This window comes from Tupaia chinensis, unplaced genomic scaffold, assembly GCF_000334495.1.
Source record: "Tupaia chinensis unplaced genomic scaffold, TupChi_1.0 Scaffold142846_1, whole genome shotgun sequence".
Taxonomy (NCBI): Eukaryota; Metazoa; Chordata; class Mammalia; order Scandentia; family Tupaiidae; genus Tupaia; species Tupaia belangeri.
Window position 1 is genome coordinate 2,177,345 of NW_006202691.1, and position 24,879 is coordinate 2,202,223.

Consider the following 24,879-nt stretch of genomic DNA (forward strand, 5'->3'; position numbering starts at 1 on the left):
AGAGAGAGAGAGAGAGAAAGCAAGCCACCAGGTCCAGGACCTGAACTGTGGTCAGCCACATGGGAGTGTCCAGCACTCTAACCACCACGCCACCTGCTGGTCCCTGAATATGCATTCTTTTTCTTTCTACTCACTTGTTTGTTAGCTCATTCAACCAACTATCCCATCAATTTGGTCATTAAGTAAGCAGTTTTTACTTGTATGTACCAGTCAGGGTGAGAAGGAATCTAAAAATTTTGTGTGTATGTGTGTGGGGGGGGTGGGGGGAGTACAGCCAGTGACATGATTATTAAGGTGGCTGGATCCCGCCTGGCTGACTTAGAGGTTTGAATCCCAGACCCAGTCGCTTGAAAAACATTCCTGGTGTGTGTGTGTACCCAAGTTTCTGAGAGGACAGTGGAGGAGGAGGGATTGAGGTATGGCTTCATTACTCTCTGTAGGGTGATTTCTAACACCCTCTCCCCCATGTATCTGTCTCCAGCAAGCACACATACCCTATAGCAAACTTAAAAAAAGAGAAAAAGAAAATACCTGGTAGATTTGCTGCCTTCTCTGTATCATTTGCTTTGCACTTGTTGCTGATTCCTCACTTTGCTTTGTTTTTTTTTTATTTTTAAGATTTTTTTTGCCATAGGGCGTGTATACTCTCTGGAGAGAGAGAGACAGAGACAGAGAGATAGAAAGTGAGAAATCACCCCCCAAAGGGGATGGTCACACCACAATCCCTTCTCCTCTGTTCTCCTCCTGGGATCTTGGGCATGCGTGCACACACACCTGATATGATTTTCAAGCTACCATATCTGGGACTCCACATGATTGGGCATGTGGAAGTCGTCCAGCAACATAACCCCTCTGCTATCTGTTGGCCCTTCACTTTTCTAATCATCCTCTGCCTCTTCCTCTTCTTGTGTTCATTTCCATTGAAATCCCCTGCATAAACAGTAGGAATGAAATTCATAATGAACAGAATACTTAGATGCTGGTGATAGAAAATTTTCTCTGAAGAGTTTGTTGTTTTTAACTAGTGAATCTGTTTCTGATGTTAATGCTCAGTTAAGAGATGTAAGCAATCTTATGCCATTTCATTCTAGTAAGTGATATAATAACCAATACCAAGCCATCTTTCATAGTTTCCACCATATTGGATAAATGAATGCTAGGCTGTTGGGGATGCCTGGGCATATTTAAAAAACTGTGACCTTGTTTGCTTAGGAGCTCCATCTTCTTCATTTATTACTGGGTCTTGAGTATTCTTCCTGGGAGAACCCACAAACCCAGATATACTTCTAGGCTTCCTTTGAGCCATACTTTATAGGGTTGGTTCTGGAACATGTCTAGACCCTACAGATGTGGCTTGTCTTGGCACTCATGTGTACTCAAGTGCTGTAAGAAGCGGCTTGGACCATTGATTTATCCCTCTGAATGAGGGATATATAAAAAAGGTAGTGAGTCTAAGTTAGATAAAGGAAAGTGAGTCATGATTACTTACTGCTAATTTTCAAAAATAAAAATAACTTAAAATAAAATTCACTTGATTTATTTATAGTATTTTTTTAACTCAGAAGATAATCATGAAAGTGTCTTATACTTTATCTTTAAATGATTGCCTGGTTTGGCTCAAAGTACTGTTCCGTGTAATGCTAGCCAAACCCAAAGCTGTAATTTTCATGGGCAATTGTGGTGTGATCCTCTTGCTTTCTAAAGCTCCTTGTATTTTTCATTTATGACCTGTTTGAGAACTTCGTTCTTATTTTTCGATATTATCTTGACTATTTGGAGCCCCTGGCCATTCCATAAATTTGAGAATCTATTTTTTCTATTTCAGCAAAAATGGCAGTTTGGGGATCAGCAAGGTGGTATGGTAGTTAAGGTGCTGGACTCCCACATGGCTGACTGTGGTTCAAGTCCCGGACCTGGCAGTTTGCTTTTTCACTTTCTCTTCTCTCTTTCGCTTTCTCTCTCACTCATTCTGTCCCTCTCTGGTCAAATTAAAAGAAAGAAAAAAATTAATTAAAGTAATTCTTTCTCTCTTTTTTTTTTGGAGAGTTTTTTTTTTTTCCCCCCTTATAGGGTGCGTGTGCTCACCAGAAAGAGAGAGACAGAGAGACAGGAAGCAAGAAATCATCCCCCAGGGGAGATGGCCACGCCACAATTCCTTCTCCTCCATTCTCCTCTTGGGATCTTGGGCTTGCACGCACACGCACCCAGCATGAGTTTAAGCCTCCAGGTCCAGGACTTGAACCGTGGTCGACTACGTGGGAGTCCAGTAACATAGCCATTACACCAACTGCTGGTCCCTATTAAAATGATCCTTCAAAAAAGAAAGGCAGTTGGAGTTTGGAGAGGGATTGTATACAGATTATGTAAATCTGTACATAAATTTGGGGAGTATTGCCATCTTGACAATATTAAGCCTCCCAATCTGTAGGGATATTGCCATCTTGACAATATTAAGCTTTCCAATCTGTTTTTGCATTTATTTAGATTTTTTATTTCTTTTGGCAGCGTTTTGTAGTTTTCTATGTGTGAGTCTTTTGCCTATTAAATTTACTCCAAGATACTTTATTCTTTTGAATACCATTGGAAATAGAATCATTTTCTTAAATTTTTTGGGACTGTTTATTCTTGGTATACAAACACACAACTGATTTTTGTGTGTTGATTTTATACCCAGCAACTTGTTGAATTTGTTTATTAGCTCTAGTAGTTTTCTTTGTGCGGATTCTTTGGGATTTCTGTATACAGGGTAATATTGCCTGTTGATAGAGTTAGTTTTGCTTCTTTCTTTTTAGTTTGGATGCCATTTATTTACTTACTTATTCTAATTTTATTTTCAAGAAAATTCCTATAGGACACATGAGTTTGCTTGGAGTAAACAGAGGGAGGGATAGGAAAGTGAGAAAGCACATTCTAGAGGGATGACTACCGCAACTCCTTATCCTCCATTTTCCTCTTGGGATTTTAGGTGCATGTACACACACATGCACACGTGCACACACACACAGTTGCTGGGTCTGGCACTAGAACCATGCAGTCGGCCATGTGACATGTAGTCACCTTAACCAGCATGCCACTGGCTGGCCCTGCCTTTTATTTCTTTTTCTTGACTAATGCTCTGGCTAGTACTGTCAGAACAGTGTTTAAAAGCATTTCTCAGTATCCTAGAACAAGGCGGTATTTTCTTCATAGTTCTGATAAAAGCCCCAGGAAGGATTGGCTTGGTGTGGAATATGTGTTTCCATATTTGTGTTTCCAGTCTGCTTATGCATCAGTCATTGGCTAATCCCTAGTGACCCATGTAACTGGACAGCATAACTCCAGAATGCGAGAGAAGTGGATATTGGGCGGAAACAAACAGACCGAATTGAAATGTCATCCTCTGTTTCTCCTTCCTGATTCAACAGTGCATTTATTATTCTTTCTTCTCCTACCTTAAAAAAATAATTGTTTTGGTTGTTTATGTGTTGTATTTTATCTGTATGTTTCTTAGGCTATTACTTTGTAGAGACATGGCTTTATATTTAATTTTTAAAATTGAAGTATAATTATATATACAGAAAAGTACCTAAGGTAGATAGAGCTCAATGTATTTTCACACACAAAACACTCCCATATAACTGGCATTGAGGTCAGGGAGCAGAACTGACCACTGCCCTGGAAATTTTTTCATGTCCCTTTCTAGTTACTGTCTTTTCAGAAATAATTATTGTCCTGCTCTCTGACAGCACTGAATGAATGAAGATTTTTCTTTATTCCTGTTTCTTGCAAGGGTAGGGTTCCACTTTGAGAGTGCCCTTTCTGTTGGTTCAGGTCTCTTCTCTGCAGTTTCTCGAATGGATGATGGTGGGGAGAGAAGTTGGTGTCTTGTTCTCTTTTGTTTCTATGAGATCCTTACCTTTCTCTGGTTTCCTTTTTCCCATCATTGCCACATCTTCAGAAGGTAGTATCTCTTTTCTATATTTCTGATTCTTCTCCAGGAGGGAAGCCCAAGGCTCTCACTTTTGGCTTCACTTTCTTTCAAACCTTTGTTTATAGCCTATGCTTTGAACTACCAAGTCTTAATTTGTGTTTAGTATTTTGGCATTTAGTTGAACTTTTTGGAGGTGATTTTTACCGTGCTTTGGTTTAAACCTAATGTACCCTTCTGTGTTTTTGTTTCTCTCCAAGGAGTCTCCCAAGCTTTTCCTCCTTGGTCTCTACGTCCATAGGCCTGCAATGGGTAGGGTGGAGAAAGGGGATAGGAGCTCTTTGTAGTTTATTTCCCTATTTACAGATAATCTGAAAGTCATAGTCTTCTTTGTTTCCTAGTAACGCTGATAATCTTAGTTGTAGGTGGTTATATTTGCTCTCTGATTTTTTTTGTGTTTTTGAAGAGGTATGGGAAGATTTATTTATTTATTTATGGAGAGATTTTCACTATAGGGCGTGTGCGCTCGTCAGACAGACAGAGACAGAGAGAGACAGAAAGCGAGAAATCACCCCCCAGGGGGGATGGTCACGCCACAATCCCTTCTCCTCCATTTTCCTCTCAGGATCTTGGGCACACACACACACACGCACCCAGTGTGAGTTTTAAGCCACCGGGTCCAGGACTCGAACCGCGGTCGACTACGTGGGAGTCCAGCGACATAGCCATTGCGCTAACTGCTGGTTCCCTGGGAAGAGTTATTTATTTGATTTATTGTTCTCCTGGCCTGAGAGTTTTACAGGATTGTTTTTTAAATGTTCAATAACCTTTGTATTCCTGAATACCTTACTTCATTGTAATATACTATCCTTTTAATATATCATTGCATTTGATTGCTAGTCTTTATTCATAATTTATGTATGCATGTTTTTATTTTTCACATGTATGTATGATTGTTAAAAGTAAATTATAGGCATCATCCTCTTCACCTCCATTTAGTTTACAACTTCAGAAAATAAGGTGGTTTTTCTACATAGTCACGATGCAATTATCATACCTAACACACGTGAGCATAATTATGAGAACGGTTTTAGTAGAGGATTCAGTTTTTTTTTAAAGAGGTTTTTGCTATAGGGCGCGTACGCTCGCCAGACAGAGACAGACAGAGATAGAAAGCGAGAAATCACCTCCCAGGGGGATGGCCATGCCACAGTCCCTTCTCCTCCATTCTCCTCTCGGGATCTTTTGCACGCACGCACACGCGCCCAGCGTGAGTTATTTTAAACCACGGGGTCCGGGACGCGAACTGCGGTAGACTACGTGGGAGTCCAGCAACATTGCCATTACGCTAACTGCTGGTCCCAATAGAGGATTCAGTTTTTAAAATAGATATTCAACTGTTGAAATTGTAAATATTTCTTCTTTTGGTTAAGTTGTGTTTTTCAAGGAATTTGTTTAACACAAATGGTCAAGTTTATTAGTTGCAGAATTGTTCACAAAACCCACTTTTTGATGTTTCTTGGCTTTCTTGATATTGGTTATCTGTTATGTTTCTTTTTTCCTCAGTCATATTAGGGATTTATCAGTTCTGTTAATGTTAAAAATTCAACGTTTAACTTTTTTTACTATTGTATATTTGCTTTCTGTTTTATTGACTTCTGTTCCTTTTAAAAATTATTATAATTATTATTTTTTTATAATTATTTTAATTTTATTTATTCATTCATTTGTTTTCATTTGACCAGAGAGAGAGAGAGAGAGAGAGAGAGAGAGAGAAAGTGAGTTAGTAAGCCACCAGGTCCAGGACTTGAACCATGGTCGGCCTTGTGGGAGTGTCCAGCACTTTAACCACCACGCCACCTGCTGGTCCCCTTATTATTATTTTTAAAAATTTGTTACAGGAAATGTGTGCTCACCAGAGGCGGGAGGGAGGGAGAGAGAGAGAGAGAGAGAGAGAGAGAGAGAGAGAGAGAGAGAAAGCAAGCAAGCTGCCAGGTCCGGAACTCCAACACTCCAATGCTGTTGGCCATGTGGGAGTCCAGTGCCTTAACCACCATGCTACCTGCTGGCCCCTTTGTTCTTTTCTTTATTTCCTTTCATTATTATCAGTTAAAAATATTTTCTGTTTCCTATTTTGATTTTTTCTTTATTTCATTCTATTAGTTTTCTAATGCTGCTATTCAAATTACTACTACCTTAATGACTTATAACAATTTTATCTTATGGTTTTGTAGTTAAGAGATCTGTCACGTGTCTCATTGAGCTAAAGTCAAGGTATGAGTAAGACTACATTCTTTTCTGAGGACTATAGGTTTCCTTGCCCTTTCTCGCTTCTAGAGGCTATCCTTGGCTTGCAGTCTACTGCCTTCATCCTCAGCAGTGTTGCTTCTCTTTTACTGTTCTTCTTTAATCACATTACACTCTGGTCCTTAATCAGGATAAGATTTTCTGATTTTGAAGGACACATATGATTAGGCTGGCCCACCCAGATAATTCAGGATAATTGCCTGTAAGTTGCTTAACCTTAATCACATTTGTAAAGTCCTTTTAGACAAGTAAAGGGATTGAGTTTCATAGGTTCTGAGCTTAAGAACAGACATCTTTAGGTGTCTGTTATTCTGCCCACTGTACATGTAAATTGCTTAGAAGTATATCAGAGGTATATCTAATTTTGTAGCATCTGGAGTTTTTCCAATAATCTTTCCTTATTGATTTCTAACTTAATTCCACAGTGGTGAATAATTCCAGTTTTCTGAAGTTTGTTGAGGCTTGTTTTATGGCCAAGCCACTCTGCCTTTGAAATTATTTTAATACAGGACCTTGAAATGGGGGTTCTTGATTATATTAAAAATATGGTTTGAGACATTCATGATATTTTCCATAACATCATTGTCCTTTTTGTGTTTGTAGGAAATTTTCACCTTTTAATAGCCTCTGCTTTATTTTTGGAAGTTAACCAATCATTACTTGATTACAGAATAGCCATAGGTACATTTTAGTACATTGATTTTTGATCTATATGAGTGAGATGTGATTAAATTATTCTCAGATTAGTTAAAACACACATTTTATTGGCTTGTGGGGAAACTTTCACAAATACATTGGAATCTTGCTATAAAATAGTTATCTTGACTGAGTCTAGGCTGTTGATAGCCTTTCTCTTATAAAAGGAAAGCACATGTAGGGCAATGAAGAACAAAGACTTTGAGTACCCAGGACAAATGAAAGCAGAAATTAAAAATAAAGGACCCCAGATTGGATTTTTTTTGTTATAGTTCATTGGTTTGGTATTTGGACTATTATCAGATTCTTGACTTATACTGTTGTTAAAAGTCTCTTTACTTCCAAACAATGGAAAGACTAGAAGGAATAGCTAATGGATGAGGCAAAATATGACAGAACATGGTAATAATATTTTTCATTCTTTTTTTTAAAAAGAATTATTTATTTTTATTTATTATTATTATTATATTTGCTGTAGGGCACACGGGCGAGAGAAAGGAAAGTTGTCACATCCAGGACTTGATCTATGGTCAGCCATGTGAGAGTCCAGCACCTTAACCACCTTGCCACCTGCTGGCCCAATAATCTCTTTCAATGAAGTGACTCAGTGATAAAGGAAATAGAATATAGAATTTGTACAGTATAATCTAGTAAGCCAGGTCAATTTAGTTTTGTGCTCAAACAGATACCTGGGCAGATGTGAGGGAAGAAACTGGACAGTGAATTGATTGTTACTAACCTTAACTGGATCCTAAATGCAGTTACTTCTCTCTCTCTTTTTTATTAAAAATTGGCTATAGAGTGCATGTACTCACCAGAGAGAGACAGTGACAGGGAGAAAGAGAGAGGGAGAGGGAGGAGAAGAGGAAGAGAGAGAAAGCACTATCCCGGGGGGGATGGCCAAGCTGCAATCTTTTTACCTCCATTCTCCTCTTGGAATTTTGGACATGCACACATATGCACCCAGCATGGTTTTCAAGCTTCTAGGTCCAGGACTTGAATCACACAGTTGGCTTTGTGAGATCCAGCCACCTTAACCACCGCACCACCAGTTGGCTCTTGTTATTTCTCTTTAATCTTCTTTTGTTAACGCATATGTCAAAAGTCTATAGTGACTCTTCCCTAAATTTCTGCTATTATTCCAATGATGCCATACATTATCAGTTTTTTAATTCTTAGTTTGACTTTTCTGAGTCTGCTTTGCAAGCTCCTTCTTCCCCACTTGATCTTTAAATGCTGAGATTCACTGAGACTTGGTCTTCAACCTTCAAAGCCTCCTTAGGTAATTTCAGCATTACATGACTTTAATAACTGCACATCAGCACTCACTGTGCAATAAATATATAATTTATAATATGCAACTTCAATTTTCTAGTAGCCTCTTTAAAATGAAATTTTCACTGCTGGTCAAGATTCAGGGACTATATTCAGCCCCCTTCCCGAAGAAACTAAAAAAATAAAATGAAATAAAAGCCAGACAATATAGACATATTTTGCAATGTTTTTCAAAATGTGGGATGTCAGGCAGTGGGAGACAGTGGTTTCTGAGAGATAGGAGACAAGTAAGGTGGGTCTCATGTTCGCTCCACCTGACTGTCTTGAGTTTTTAGGCTGTGGTGCAGGAAGATGGGAAGCCCATGAATCCTGGCAGAACATCTGAGTTAAAAGAAGAGATTTGAGAAGCCAGTAAGACCAAAGCTAGAGTTTGTAGTTACAGTTTGCGTGATAGAGCTATGTAATTATTATGTCCAGTGTCTTATCTAGAGAAGAGGTTACTGCACAGAGATTGGCAGAATACCCCCTGGAATATTCAGCAGATCCAAGGCCAGAAATATTCACTGATCCAAGGCCAGCAAAAGATCTACCAAAAGGATTAGAGGAAACAATTTTGGACTCATACACGGCTAGAAGTTGTGTCTATTTCCAGAAAGTTGTCTCAGAAACCTTAACCACATTGAATAGAAGGAATAATAGTAGTGTGGAATAGTAATTAACTTTAGGCACACTCTGTCTAATCTTATTTATTTATTTATTTTGAGAGGTTTTCGCTATAGGGCGCGTGCGCTTGCCAGCCAGTCAGAGAGAGACATAGAGACAGAAAGCGAGAAATCACCCCCCAGGGGGAATGGCCACGCTGCAATCCCTTCTCCTCCATTCTCCTCTTGGGATCTTGGGCACGCACACACATGTGCCTGGTGTGAGTTTTAAGCCACCGGTTCTGGGACGCGAACCGTGGTCGACTACGTGGGAGTCCAGCAACATAGCCATTACGCTAACTGCTGGTTCCCACTCTGTCTAATCTTAAAAGCAAGACCCAAAAGGATCAAATTTTGCAAAAACTGTGATTGCATCCTAAAAAAGCTTAAGAATATTTCTAGGAGTTAGAGGGGCCAGCAGGTGGTGTGGTGGCTAACTGCTGGTTCCCTCTTTGTTTTCACTTTTGATAGTTTGATTATTATGTGTCCAAGTGTGGCTCCCAAGTTTGCCCTTCCTGGCATTTATTGTATCCTTAATATCTGTTAACTTTCTTAGATGTCTAAATAAATATCTAATTTGGGAAGTTCCAGTCACTTATACAACTATGTTTTCTGCTTATATGCTTCTCTTTCCTCTTTTTTGGACTGATTTATATGTAAGTATGCCTGATGGTTTTCACAGGTGGCTAGGTCTCTGTTCTTTTTTTGTCTTTTATTCTTTTTCATTGTTTACTTTTGTTCAGATTACATGATGTCCACTCATCTGACTTCCAAGTGTGATGATTCTTTTTTTCTGTCAGTTAAGTCTGCCATTGTATACATTCAAACTTTATAATTTCTATTTGGTTCTTTTATAGTTCTCCTTATTGTTAATCTGTATTTGATGATTCATTATCTTTGTACTTTCTATAACTCTTTAAACATGTTTTCTTTACATTCATTGAATCTATTTATAATAGTTATTTTGAAGTCTTTGTCTGTTAAGATTTACGTCTGGGTCCATCCAGAGCGTTTTTATTGACTACTTTTTTTTCTCTCTTCCTTTCCTGCCCTTTCCTTTCCTTCCATTTCTTTGCATGTCTTGTAGATTTTGTTGAAAAGTCATCATTTTAGATAATAGATTATAGCAACTATATAGCTTCTTCTTTCTCCTTATTCCGTAGGGCTGGTAGTGGTTGCTTTTTTTGCTTTGTGGTCAACCAATGATTGTTCAGAGGCTGTACTTAAACAAATGTAAACTGAGGGCCGGCTGGTGGCATGGTGGTTAAGGGCGCTGGACTCCCATGTGGTCAACCCTGGTTCAAATCCTGGACCTGGTTTGCTTTCTTGATTTCTCTCTCTGTCCCTCTCTGCTCAAATTAAAATAAACCATTAAAGTTAAACAAAATAATTATTTAAAAAAAAGTGTGAACTGGTGAGATTTCTATCGTTTACCATGGGTATATGTGGCTTAGGGCAAAGATCAGGCAGTTTATAAGTCTGCCTGGGCTTTTATCTTCTGGTTGTGGAAGGCCTTTCATTCACCATGGATGGATAGGGCTGGGGCCTTCTGTATACGGGTGCAACTTTTAAGATCCCCAGATATATGTGAAAACTTATCAAAGTACACCATGGCTGTCTTTTTTCTGAGGTGTCCCTGTTTAATTTTTGGCTTATCTGTGGTCTTCCTTTGATTACTGTTGATTACATTTCCCCTGTCATGTAGCTTTTCAGTGGAGAGCTAAATCAGGTGAGCCCGTCCAGCAGCAGGTGACTTTTGGTCTTTACATCTATTATCATCTTGTGGTGTTGGGGAGTGGCATAGAAGGAGCTCCATGTTCAAACATTACAGACCCTTGTTTCCTTTACTGTAGATCACACCTTTTTTTTAAAAAAAATATATCTTTTCTTTTTTTAATGAGAGAGGGAGAGAGAGATTTTATTATTTATTTTTTGTCATCGGAGAGAGAGAGAAAGAGAAGGAAAGAACACCTCCCAGTGGGGCATGGTCATGCTTCTCCTCCATTTTCCATCCTTTTGGAATTTTGAGTATACATGCTTGCATGCACATGTGCCCAGAATATTTTTCAGGCCAGTGGGGCTGGGACTCCAATTGTGATCAGTCATGTGGGATTCTGCTTTCTTAACCACTGGGCTATGGGCTAACCTGAGAGAGAGGTATTTTTTGACAGGATCTCACTGTGCCATGATCCACATGCCTCAGCTTCCCAGTTTACTTGGATTATGTTAGAAGTATACCAAGCCCACTTTAGGTTGGTTCTATAACCAATTCTGGGCATCATGTGGGTCTAGCCTCCTGCAGCGGTGTCCTACCATCTGTGCATCTGGTTGAGCAAATACTTATTTTTAGTATGTCTCCAATCAGTTTCCAGAGTTCATTTTATTTTATTTTATTTTGCTTTATTTTATTTTATAATTTCACCCAATTTTATCTAGGGAGAGGTTTCTTTCTTTCTTTTTTTGGAGACTTTTTTTTTCCGCTATAGGGCGTGTGCGCTCGCCAGACAGACAGAGAGAGACATAGAGACAGAAAGCGAGAAATCACACCGCAGGGGGGATGGTCATACTGCAATCCCTTCTCCTCCATTCTCTTCTCGGGATCTTGGGCACGCACGCACACGCGCCTGGCGTGAGTTTTAAGCCACCGGGTCCGGGACGCGAACCGCGGTCGACTACATGGGAGTTCAGCAACATAGCCATTACGTCAACTGCTGGTTCCCATAGGGAGAGGTTTCTTGAACTCCCCAGTCTGACATTCGAGTAGTCTCTTCTGTCATCTCATTTATAGGTTTTATAATTGATTTTTCCACTTCTGTATTTACATGATAATCCATTCTTTCTCTACCAGCATCCTTAGTGATTTTTTTTTTAAAAATAATTTATTTAACTTTATTAATGATTATTTTTTAATTTGCTATCGGGCATATGTGCTCACGAGAGAGAGAGAAGGGGAAAGAGAGAGAGAGAGAGAGCGTGCGCGCGAGAGAGCAAGCTGCCAGGTCTGGGACTTGAACTGTCATTGGCCATGTGGGAATCCAGCACCTCAACCATGATGCCACCTGCTGGCCCCCTGAGTGTTCTTTTAAAAATGGCTGGGACTAGCAGATGGTGTAATGGTTGGACTCCCACATGGCTGGACTCCCACATGGCTGACTGCTGTTCAAGTCCTGGACCTGGTGACTTGAAATTCATACCAGGTGTGTGTGCGTTTATGTTCAAGATCCTGAGAGGAGACTAGAGAAGGGATTGCAGTGTGGCCATCCCCCTGGGGTGTGATTTCTCGCTTTCTGTCTCCCTTGAACGCATGCACCCTAGAGCAAAAATCTTTTTCTCTTTCTCTGTCTCAAAAAAGAAAAAATGGATCCAATGACATCACTTTCTTGCATAAAAACACTCATTGCTTTTAGAATAAAACTTAAGAGTTATTGTGGCCTGCAAGACTGTGCATGTTTGGTTTCTGCCTTCCTGTCCAGGCTCATTTTGAATCAATCACATCTCTTTACTTATTCTTTTTTAGCCACAGCAAATCCCATCTTTTTTTTTTTTTTTTTAATTTTTTTACCTTCTGGAGTGCATAGTGTCCTTCCCATGTTAGAACTTTCCCATAGCTGTGTTCTGTTTATAATGCTTTATTTTCCATGCCTACTAAGTTGCTAACGCCCTGTTTATCACATCTCAGTTCCAGTGACATTTCCTCCAGGAAGTCTTTCCTTATTTCTACACAGACCAGAATAAGTTTTCTTACATTAGTTGTCATTGCACACTTTCTCCAAGTTTATATCATATTTATAGTGAAATGCTTGTTTCTTTAGTGAATGACTATATCTTCATTTGTCTGTGATGTTCCTAGAGGCAAGGCATTTTGGCATTCATTGTATCTTTTAGCATAGTGCCTGGTACATAGAAAGTACTCTAGAAATACTTTTGAATGAGAGACTGATTTTTGTAGTTCTTATAAATGGGCAGCTGGCCAGGGAAAAGGAAAAAGCCCATAGAGAAAGTTTTCTGGAGGAGGTTATAAATAAGTTGAATCCTAAAGACTATGTAGGAAGACAACTAATAATTAATAAGGTGGCTTCTGAAAATATTAGGTAGATTAAAAATGCCTACTGTCTGATATATCAGTGCTTTACATAGACACCAGTATATTTATCCCGCAAGTTTGACAGTGTAGAGAATTCAGCCATCTGAGATGATATTAATTAAATGCAGTATTACATTTGTATCTGGAGCTATATGGAAGTGGAACTCTGGACTGATGGTAGAACTCCATATAGAGACCTTGCTGAGCTGACCCTGAGCTTGGTTCCTAGCATTAATAGATGAACTCTGTCTTGTACCTTTTCCTTGTCTTGGTCTTGTGTGTTTTTTTTAATTAATTAAAAAAAACTTTTTTTTACTCTGGCACCTTTGAAATGAAAGCTCTATTCTGTTTGATAACATAGAGAGCCATCCCCCTGTTGCCCAAAGTAAATTTTTGACCTTAAACTGAGGCTGGGCAGCTGGAAACCATCATGAAGTTCGATATACCTTTCTGATCTTTGTGGGAACATGGGGAGAGACAGATACTTATTAGCATATTGCAGTAGCTTATATTCAGGAGAGGCAAAGTTAGATTACTGTTAAGCATATTCTACTTGAGAATGGAAGAGTTCAGTTTAGAAATAATTTTATCAAAGAGTTAAATAATCTTGGACTCATTAGAGCTAATTCTTCACTGTCTGAACAATTTGATCATGAAAACAAATAGATGGAAAACCTTATTCCTAAGAGTTCTTTATTGCCAAGGGTTTTCTGTACTAGTCACTACAGATAGACACTCAAATACGCATTACACAAAGTAATCATTATACTTATTATTTTTAGAGAGAGAGAAATTTCTAGCAAATAGAGACCTGTGCTTCTTCTTTAATCTTAGATTTTGTTAGCTCAAAAGACAGACAGCTTTAGCGATCACATACCTTGGGTTTTTAGGAATGCCCATTTGGGATGATTATTGGTATACAATATTAGTCATTGTATAATAATGGCAGTAATAATGGTTATGGTGATGACCTCTCACATAGTTAGAAATCAAGCAGGAGATTGAATATAAAACACAGGATTTTGGGGAAGGATTGGAGTCTTCATTTGTTCTGTCAAAGATTGATGTATTTGGTGGGTCTAGAAGGGATGAATATTGTTATCATTGGAAATAATGAACGTTTGAACTTCTGGTACTCAGGAGGCTTAGCATACTAGAGCCCATTGGCATAAAGTGTTATATTTCCCCAGGCTTCAGCTGAAGGAAGACAGTCTGGATGAGTAGTTTGCTGGCATACGCTTCTTGAATTGTTGGCTATTTGGGTGTCCACTTTTATGTTGAGAGTTTCATGTTTTAATGACAAAAATGTTTTTTGGAAATTATAGCTTGGAAAAGAGAGTCACTTTCCTGCTTCAGCAAAAAGCTAGGTAAAGCAATGGTGTGGGGTAAAGTAGCTCTGGAGTTTTATATTCAGTTTGTATGAACAGTAAACAGAGCATCTAAAATAACCACTTGCACATTGCAACAAACACATCATCATTTGCTTAAAAAAGAGTTATAATTACAGTTGACGAAGCACGGACACCATAAAAAATGCATTAGTTTGGCTTGACACATTAATTACCTGTTTTTGCAGATGTTTTTATGTATTGTTGTGTGAACAGTTTACAAAATAATTACAGGAAAGTCATATGGAAAATAAACTAAGTGGGTGGTTTCTCATCTAAATATTTTCATTCATGTGAATCTGTGTGAGGCACAGCTGCTCTGTAGCAAAAGCAGAGAGATAGATGAGGATTCTCAAAGGGTTTTATTAGATGATCTCTGTCATCAGTATCACCACATTTTTAAAAATATCTTTAACCAGTTAAAAAAATTAAATTGGGAGGGTTGGCTTAATCCCTATAATTACTGAAAAATCTTTGGTTCTGAACAGAAGAAACATAGATATTTATGAGTATTTTAGAGTTAACCAAAAAACCATTACCGTAAAACTTCTGTTATTTTAACGTTAACAGGTTACTAAGCACTTTGAGAAAGGGTTACTCTTTATTTTCTAATTACTCAAGTTACATAGTTTTTATAATGTGGCTTGTCAAATTATAATTAAACTTTAAATTGTGGACCAGCAGTTGGCGTAATAGCTATGTCGCTGGACTCTCATGTAGTCAACCGCAGTTTGAGTCCCGGACCCAGTGGCTTAGACTCATGCCGGGCATGTGTGTGTCTATCTTTCTGGTGAGCACATGTGCCCTATAGCAAAAACCTCTCAAAAAAAAATTGTATATAAGTTGAAGGACATTCAGCTTGTTTATTCTCTCTTATGAGATATTGAAAATATAAATCTGCTTTTCTTAAAAGCTTACTGTGATTCTATCGATGGTCTCAAAGTGAAAAATAACCATGTGGTTGTTTAGATTTTTTTAAAAAATTTTTTTGAACTTTATTTTATTTATTATTTATTCCCTCATTCGTTCATTTTTTCATTTATTTAAATTTGACCAGAGAAGGATAGAATGAGAGAGAGGGGAGGAAAGTGAGAAAGCAACCTGCCAGGTCTGGGACTCAAACCCCGGTTGGCCATGAGCACATGTGCCCTATAGCAAAAACCTCTCAAAAAAAAATTGTATATAAGTTGAAGGACATTCAGCTTGTTTATTCTCTCTTATGAGATATTGAAAATATAAATCTGCTTTTCTTAAAAGCTTACTGTGATTCTATCGATGGTCTCAAAGTGAAAAATAACCATGTGGTTGTTTAGATTTTTTTAAAAAATTTTTTTGAACTTTATTTTATTTATTATTTATTCCCTCATTCGTTCATTTTTTCATTTATTTAAATTTGACCAGAGAAGGATAGAATGAGAGAGAGGGGAGGAAAGTGAGAAAGCAACCTGCCAGGTCTGGGACTCAAACCCCGGTTGGCCATGTGGGAGTCCAGTGCCCTTAACCACCGCATCACCTGCTGGCCCCTGGTTGTTTAGATTTATTGTACCTTTATAGACAGTTAAGAAGCACATCTTTCAAATTGGTAACTATTATAAACTTCATTCTGTCTATGTAGTAGTTTATAATTACTTAGAATATTTGTGCTATATTTCCCTCATTGATTTTCTTGTAATATAGTTTTATTTATTATTATCATTTTTCAATTTCATGAGAGCAAAAGAGAGAAGAGACTATGAGAAAGCAAGTTGCCAAATCCAGGACTTGAACCATGGTCAGCCATGTAGGAATCCAGTGCCTCAGCCTCCTTGTCACCTGCTGGCTCCTCTTATGTTTTTTTTTTTTTTTTTTAATAAAATATTATGCCATTTCTGGACTGTGTTTCTTTTATTCTTTTTTTTTTTTTTTTGAGAAGTTTTTGCTATAGGGTGTGTGCACTCGCCAGACAGACAGAGAGAGACAGAGAGACAGAAAGCGAGAAATCACGCACCAGGGGGGATGGCCATGCCACAATCCCTTCTCTCAGGATCTTGGGCACACATGCACACACATACCCGGCGCAAGTTTAAGCCACTGGGTTCAGGACTTGAACCGCGGCCTACGACGTGGGAGTCCAGCAACATAGCCATTATGCCAACTGCTGATCCTCTCTCATTCTTTTTGTAGGCATTTTAGACACCTAAATAATGAAGGTAATAAATAATTCTGCATGTATCTCCTGACATGTATGTTATATAACATGTTGATATATTCAATCTTACTGAAGTTAGAGAAAGGCACTAAATTATCAAGATATCTATAGACATGAAGGTATCATTATTAGACTTTTTTCTTTTTTTTTTTTTTTTTGAGAGGTTTTCGCTATAGGGCGCATGCACTCGCCAGACAGAAACATAGAGACAGAAAGTGAGAAATCAACCCCCGGGGGGATGGTCATGCCGCAGTCCCTTCTCCTCCATTCTCCTCTCGGGATCTTGGGCATGCACGCACATGCGCCTGGCGTGAGTTTTAAGCCACCGGGTCCAGGACGCGAACCGCGGTCGACTACATGGGAGTCCAGCGACATAGTCATTATGCTAACTGCTGGTTCCCTCATTATTAGACTTTTGATAATGGTGAAATGTAAGTGATTTACTTATCCATTCATTTGTTTAACCAGATTTTATCGAATATCGCTGAGATAACTATATACGATTATATGCCTGGAACGTAATAGATAACTCAGTAACTGGTAGGCATCTCTCCTGAAAGAGGAAGGGGTAGGAGGGGAAGGAATAAATGGTATGAAGAACTTTTTCATGCTGGGGGCTTACTTAAAGAAAGCTGAGTGCTGAGGAGGGCTTTTTCTGTTTTCCTTAGGTTGTTTAATGTGGTATACTTTGGCAGTATTGCTTGGCTTGTGTTTTGAATTGTTTACATGTGGAGATAGGTATGTTCCTGTTCAGGCATTCTGAAGAAAGATGGAATAGAGTCTGTCCTAATTCTGATATCCATGAAATGACTTTGATATTTAAGGTAGGGGATACAGTGAAGGAGTCTCTGAAACTCCTAGGTTTGAGAATAATACATTGTTTATAATCAGTAATTATCTTGGTCACTTTACATCATCTCAATGGAAAAATATGTGGATTGGTATCGCGGCATCAAGAAAACAATGACTGGACTCTAGATTCTTCCGTAGATTTTCTACTTGGCTGTGCAAGAATGAGCAAAACCCTTCTGGGAAGTGGGGGCATTTTCATATTTACCAGTGAAGCAGGTTACAAAGTATTAATTTATGTGGAGTTTTATTTCCAAATTGTCCCTTATCTTATTTTTATTCCATCTTATAAGGTAAGATTTTTGGCTCTTTATTTTCCCTTCAGTATCTCATTAGCTCTTTTAAATATTTTTATATTAATCTTTTAGAAGCCTTTTGGTTTTGTAATATATGGGAAATTTAGGATATTGTTAATATTATTACTATTTGGATACCAGTTTATATCAGCAAGAGACTGGCCAGGCAATACTGTTTTGAAAGGAGTAAATTTATAGTCTTCTGGGTATTCTCTTTTAAAATCACAAAACAAAGAAAAATAAGTTAGGGAGCAGGAAGAAAGAGGGCTGTTTCTGTAGGCTCTATGATCTAATGATGTGCTGGTTTTCATTACTGTCAGTATTAGTGATAGTAAAACTGCTAAACAACATTGGAAGCAATCAGTCTCTGGGCATGAATGTTGTTAAGACTTTTGCTTTTATTATTTTTTGGTAACTCTTTGAACTAGTGATCACATAACAATTGGTTTTGGAAAAAAAAAGCATTAATGGGGGTCAGTTAACTGCAAATGGGTAGCAGATTCTCTGACTGACCTCTTCATGTTATGCATAGAAAGGCAGATGGCTTCCGAGTTGAGGCAGACGTGGCGAACCATAAGTTATTGACTATGCTTCAAGGTTGCCTTTTGTTGTCAGAACACTTAGCATAAGGCAGAAATGGTAGACTATACCTGAAAAGAACAAAACACCATTAAGGATAATAAATCAGTACTTAAAAAAAGTATAACTGCCAAGGCCATCTCAAACAGAAATTTCTTTTATGTGCCTAAAGTTGTTTCTTTGTAAATTTTTAGAGAAAATTTTGCTATACAGCGCATGTGCTCACTGGAGAGACAGAGAGACAGAAAGTGAGAAATCACTCCCCGAGGGGATGGCCACGCCCCAATCCCCTCTCCTCTATCCTCCTCTCGGGATTTTGGGCATGCACGCACACGCGCCCAGTGTGAGTTTTAAACTGCTGGGTCTGGAACTCGAACTGTGGTCGACTCCCTAGGAGTCCAGTGACATAACTATTATTTATCTGCTGATCCCCTAAAGTTGTTTTAAAAAATATAGTAAAATAAAGGCAAAAACAAACAGCTCGTTCCAGCAAGCCAAGATTGATTTGGGTATTCTTTCTAATGTGATAAATCTGAATGAAACCAAGAGTGCTTGACTGAGCACACTAGCAGAGGGCCATTTGGAGAGCATACGTGGAATAGAGAAATAGAGATAAGATAAAATATGACCAAGGAAAGTCTTGGGGATTAAATTATGTGCATGTAGTGAAAATCATATATAATCAGAACAGCCATACAAATCTCTGTAAAGTTGCCAAATTTACAGATATAGACACACTGTCTTTTTTAAGAATTATTTTATTAATTTTTTTTTTTTCCAATTTGACTAGAGAGAGACAGAGAGAGAAAGTAAGAAAGGAAGTCAGCAAATCTGAGACATGAACCGTGGTTGGCCACGTGGGAGTCCAGCGCCTTTAACCACCGTGCCACCTGCCGGCCCTGGCACAACGTCTTTCAAGAAGTCTAAATGGAGTAGTTCTTCCTATGGCATTGCTTTTTTTTGGTTGAACAATTCATGAAGGCATTAGTTATATTCTTTTGAGCGACTGTGGGCAGAATAAAAGAATTGGAAGAACTTTTTGTTCTAGGTTGTGAAACTGATTTTTATTAATTAGTTCCATGAGTAAAAATGACTTTTTTTTTTTTTTTTCAAATGGCCTTTGTTTTTTAAAATAAATCCTTGGGTAACAAAGTTGTTAGAGAGACCAGTATGTCTCAGAAAAGCCTGTTTTCTTCTGCGTATGTGAACTGTACCTCTTTGCAGCTCTAGTTTTCCTTCACGTTTGTTGTTTTGGGCCACTCTCCTGTTTGTACTCTGCTATGCCGTCTGATGGACACATTTTTTCAAATTCTTACCTTTATTTGCTTTTCATCTGTGTTCCTATACTCATCCATACTTGTCCTGTTCTCAGTATTTTTCTGTTCAGAAACAGTGGAATAGTAAAACTCAAATTCAGTTTTATTTATACTGTGGAGTAGCTTAGTATAATCCTGGAGCCAATTTTCTTAATTCTGAAAGAGAGAAAGTCGAACTTCGGTAAATAGAATGTGATACAGAAGAGGTGCCAAATGGTCCTGTCTTCTGGACTCGCTTAGAATGTTCAGATTCTGTCATCTGTAGACCTTGCCTTCGTGAAACTTCTCTTGACTCAAGCCAGACTTGGTGCCCTGAGAACTGAAGGATAGGTAAATCCAGTGTTTCTATAAATTTCAGCAACTTTGGAATTTTCTGTTTCTTCTCAGTTAACATCCTATCATTTTATAGATCATATCCTATGGCCACTTTTTATCCTGATCAGAAATCAGGAAGATGAAGCAAAGAGATTCAGGTTGTGGGCCAGATGGTGGTGCAGCAGTAAAACAACTGGGCCCACATGGGAAGGTCCTGTGTTGGCATACCGGGCCCTCCTTCAAATGCTGAGTGTGTATGCTCACATGCCTGTAATCTGGGCTGATGGAGATTGAGGGTGGGTCTCAGTGTGAAGATCTTCTTTGTGGTGCCTGTCTTTCTGTCTCTCGTTCTCTTTGTATCTCTGTGATGGTGGCAATAAATAAACTTAAAAAAAAAAAAGAGGATGGAAGGTCCTGTGTTGGCATACCGGGCCCTCCTTCAAATGCTGAGTGTGTATGCTCACATGCCTGTAATCTGGGCTGATGGAGATTGAGGGTGGGTCTCAGTGTGAAGATCTTCTTTGTGGTGCCTGTCTTTCTGTCTCTCGTTCTCTTTGTATCTCTGTGATGGTGGCAATAAATAAACTTAAAAAAAAAAAAGAGGATGATTAATCTACGATGGTAGAAATAAATAAACTTAAAAAAACAAAAAGAGGATGATTAATCTTGAGGATAGCATGTAGAATTGATTCCACATAAGATATCTTTTATAACAAACCCGAACTTTTTGACTTAAAAATGATTAATTAATAGGAGCAGTTATGTTTTTTCGAACACCAAAGCCCAGTAGAAATTCTTGCTCTATCTGAATGATTAATAGAAATATAGAGAAGCTCATTGAAAGTATTGGTTTATCTTTTTTTTTTTTTTTTAAGAGGATTTTGTTTTAGGTTGCATGTGCTTTCCTGAGGCAGACAGAGACAGTGAGAAGGAAAGTGAGAAATCATCCTCCCAGGGAAGATGGCCATGCTGCAATCCCTTCTTCATTCTCCTGGGATCTTGGGTACACATGCACATGGCCTGATGTGATTTTCAAGCCACTGAGTCCAGGACTCGAGCTGCAATAGGCCATATTGGGATTCAGAGACATAACCACTATGCCATCCACTGGCTCTAGTATTGGTTTATCTTTAGGTAGAATGTAAACTTTGTATCTACTTCAAAAAGCATTTAAGTGTGTTACTGAACCATAATAGATACATAACCTGATAGGGCATTGAAAGTTGACGTTAGATTCCAAGTTTTTCTTGAATAATAATCATCATGGACTGACTGTGTGTGTGTGTGTGTGTGTGTGTTTGAAAAATGAAATCCAAGCAGTAAGAAACCTAGCAGGTTAGAGAGTACATTCATCATTCTTTTTCTTTGCCAGAGGGCACATGCACTTGTGTGTGTGTGTGTGTGTGTGTGTGTGTGAGAGAGAGAGAGAGAGAGAGAGAGAGAGAAAGAAAGAGAGAGAGAGAGAGAGAAAAAGTACCCCTTTTTGAGTGTGGTCATGTTATAATCTGTTATTCTTAATTTTCCCATCTTTTCAGGATCCTGGGCATGCATGCACATGTTCCTAGTGTGTTTCTCAAGCCTCTGGCTCTGGGACTCGAACCATGTGGTCAGCCGTGTGGGATCCAGCTTTCTTAAATACCAGGCCATGGACTTTCCCTAAACACTTTTTAATCAATTAAAATCTCTGTAAGGTTGCATTTATCAATAATTTGATCAGTTGTCTATAGATTCTTCTTTTCTCTCTGATACTCATAGACATCACTAAACATCGAGCAGCAGAAATTTGCAAGAGGTGGTATTCATCCTTGGCTACTGCTTCTGATCAGCAGTGGTTGCGGCTGATAAAGAGGGAATCATAATGTCTCTATCTAAGATTGCATTAGAAAAACAGTCCAGTATTTCTATCACTTGGTTGTACTTTCTGGAAGCAGAACTGCCATCATCAGCAGGAGTCCATTTCGGCTGATGGCTTCTGTTACTTCTTTCTCTGTTACTATGGAGACTGCCTAGAAAGAGGCAGAAAAACCAAAAGTTTAAAAAACAGTGATCTGATTACAATATTTTTTTTGTTGTTGTTATAAAGCACATTCATCTTCTGGAGAGAGAGGGACAGAGACAGGGGGAAAGTGAGAAAGCGCCCCCCAGGAGTGGGGGCCACTCCACAGTCCCTTCTCCTCCATCCTCCTCTCATGCCTGGAGCAATTTTTAAGTCGTTGGGTCTAGGACTTGAACCATGGAGTCAGCCATGTGGGATCCAGCACCTTAACAACCATATCACTTGTTGGCCCATAAAATACGGTTTGTACTCTAGCTTAATCTAGATAATCCATAATCTTGGCATTTTTTTAAAGTAAGGGTTTTGTATTAGTTTATTTTGGTACAAAGGTTTTCAAAAATCCTTGCATAGTTTTTTCATACTACATATTTTCCATGAATCTTTTGAATATCCTGTATATCTGACTTCTGATAAAATACATCTAGTTCTCAGTACATATTTAATAGGAGAGTGTTAGAATTTAGAGAAGTGAAATTTATGGGGGTAATATTTAGATCTCATTGATGTTAAAAACTTTGATATTTGTTCCCACTTTCAATATCTTTTTAAATTTTTTAAAGTTTACTCACATTTTGCTTTTATGAGTGAGAGATAGAGAGAGACTGACTGACCAACAGGTCTTGATGCCACAATCCCCGCCAGCTTCTGCCAGCCCCAGATCACAGGCATGCGTGGTGTTCTCAGGTAGACCTCCAGACGTGAACCTGAACCCTTCCCTGTGAATTAGCCTCGCACGAGCATCACATTGTACTGCCGCACCACTGTCTGGCCACCAGTGTATGTTCTTTTCAGTAAGTCATGTGAACAGTGAACTGGGTGAAAGAATATTAACCTTTGGATTGGCTAAAAGAAAGCTCACTCATTTTTCACAGGTCTAGACTTTTGTTTTCTCCTTTTAGGAGAGTCAAGCCCTACCCGTCGAGAAGCTGTGAAGAGAAGAACAGCTGAATATCTCATGCGAGCTGAAAGTATCTCTGGCCTTTATAGAAAACCACAAGTCGATGATGTATCTCAGGTGTGTCTTATATTTTGTTTATATTTTCATTAGCCACATTCTGCTGTCTCCTCTCTTACCTTTATTTCTAACTAGAATGTTAAAGTGTGGAATTTTGTGGCTGATTTTCTTTTTTAAACTTTTTTTATTTATTATTATCATTATTCTTTAATTTGCCATAGGGAATATGCACTCACCAGAGAGAGACTGTAGGGGGGAGTGGGGCAAGAGTGAGAAAGCAAGCTGCTAGGTCTGGGACTTGAAGCATGGTTGGTCATGTGGGAGTCCAGCACCTCAACTACCATGCCACCTGCTGGCTCCTGTGACTGATTTTTAAATAGTTATTGGTGGAAGGTAAAACATTATTGCAAATCACCAAAAGTGAAGTAAAATGGGTCTTGCTATCTCCTTTTTGGGCCTTTTGTTAGTTCCTTTCTGTACCTCTTAATCTTTCCATCTGTAGAGTGACAGTAATTGTACTATTAAGATACTTACCTGTATTTGAACTTCTTGAAGTAATATTTTTTAAAAATATAATTCACATATGGTTTTATTGAATTATACTAAAAGTATTCATAAGCATAAGTCCTGGGGCTGGCAGGTGGCATGGTGGTTAAGGTCACTGGACTCCCACATGGCCAACCGTGGTTTGAGTCCCAGATCTGGCGGCTTACGTTCTCACTTTCTTTCTCTCTGTCCATTTCTGGTCAATAAATAAATAAATAAAGTTAAATACAAACAAAGTTAAAAAGAAAAAAGCATAAGTCCTGTGAGTATCTGCTATCGGGCACCTGGAATTATAAAGGCATAGCAGGGGTATTTAGGGTTATTTGCAACTACATCTAGTGTAAAACATTGAAAAATGAGAATTTTTTTTTTTTTTTTTTTTTTTTTTAAGATTGTTGCTATAGGCTGTGTGTGCTTGCCAGAGAGACAAAGAGACAGAAAGTGAGAAATAGGCACACTAGCCCAATATGTCTTTTTAAGCTGCCAGGTCCAGGACTCAAACTGTGTGGCTGACTATGTGGTATCCAGCTATTTTTTTTTTTTTTTAATTTAGGTATTATTAATACCAGAGGGCATTGTGAGTGAGTGAGGGGTAGATCATACTCCCCAATGAGGCCTGGCCATGTCCTGAAATCCTTTTGTTTTTCTTCCATTTCTCCATCCTGTCAGAATCCTGGACTGTGTACGTCCCTGGCATGTTTTTCAAGCTATTGGGACTGGGATTTGAACTGTGGTCAGCCTTGTGGGATCAGACTCCCTCTGTACAGCACTGCTATGCCACAGGCCAGCCCTAGATCTCATCTTTTTAAAGTGGACTATTTATCTAAACATATTCAGCCCCTACTTTCCATGGGATTGGTTACTCTTGTATGTAATCTTGATGTATATATTCTCAGATTTATTTTTGCAAGTATTAACAAAAGCATTAAATAATATGGGCTTCTCTGAACTCGTTAGAATAAATTTACCTTGTAGGAGTAGGTGACATGGTGGTTAAAGGTGCTGGATTCCCACGTGACCGATTGCGGTTTGGGTCCTGGACCTGGCGCTTGCTTTCTCTCTCTCTTTCTCTCTCTTCTTCTATGACCCAATTAAATAAATAAATAAAGTTAAATAAAATAATTCTTTTAAAAATTTTACCTTGTATATTAATATTTTGGAAGTCTTAAGAATTCAGATTGCCAGTGTTCTGTTCATCCCATTTACATTAACTTTGAACGTTCTTCCTATATTTACTCATTTTGTCTCTCTACTTATATATCACTGTTATAGTTTCCCATAGGCACTTATTTTTTTTTTTAGAGAGATTTTTGTTGTAGGGTGTGCACGCTTGTTAGAGAGACAGAGAGACACAGAAAGAAAGAGACAGATCACCTCCTAGGGGGATGGCCCTGGTGGCCATGCCACAGTCCCTTCTCCTC

General features: G+C 38.6%; 1 protein-coding gene across 1 annotated transcript in view; it reads left to right on the plus strand.

Annotated features, from left to right (window-relative positions):
* The window catches only part of RPS6KC1 (ribosomal protein S6 kinase C1), a 180,031-nt gene that overhangs the window by 60,810 nt on the left and 94,342 nt on the right, over positions 1–24,879 (plus strand). The window contains 1 exon segment of the mRNA XM_006172351.1: positions 22,857–22,972. Coding sequence (XP_006172413.1) covers positions 22,857–22,972 — 116 coding nt within the window.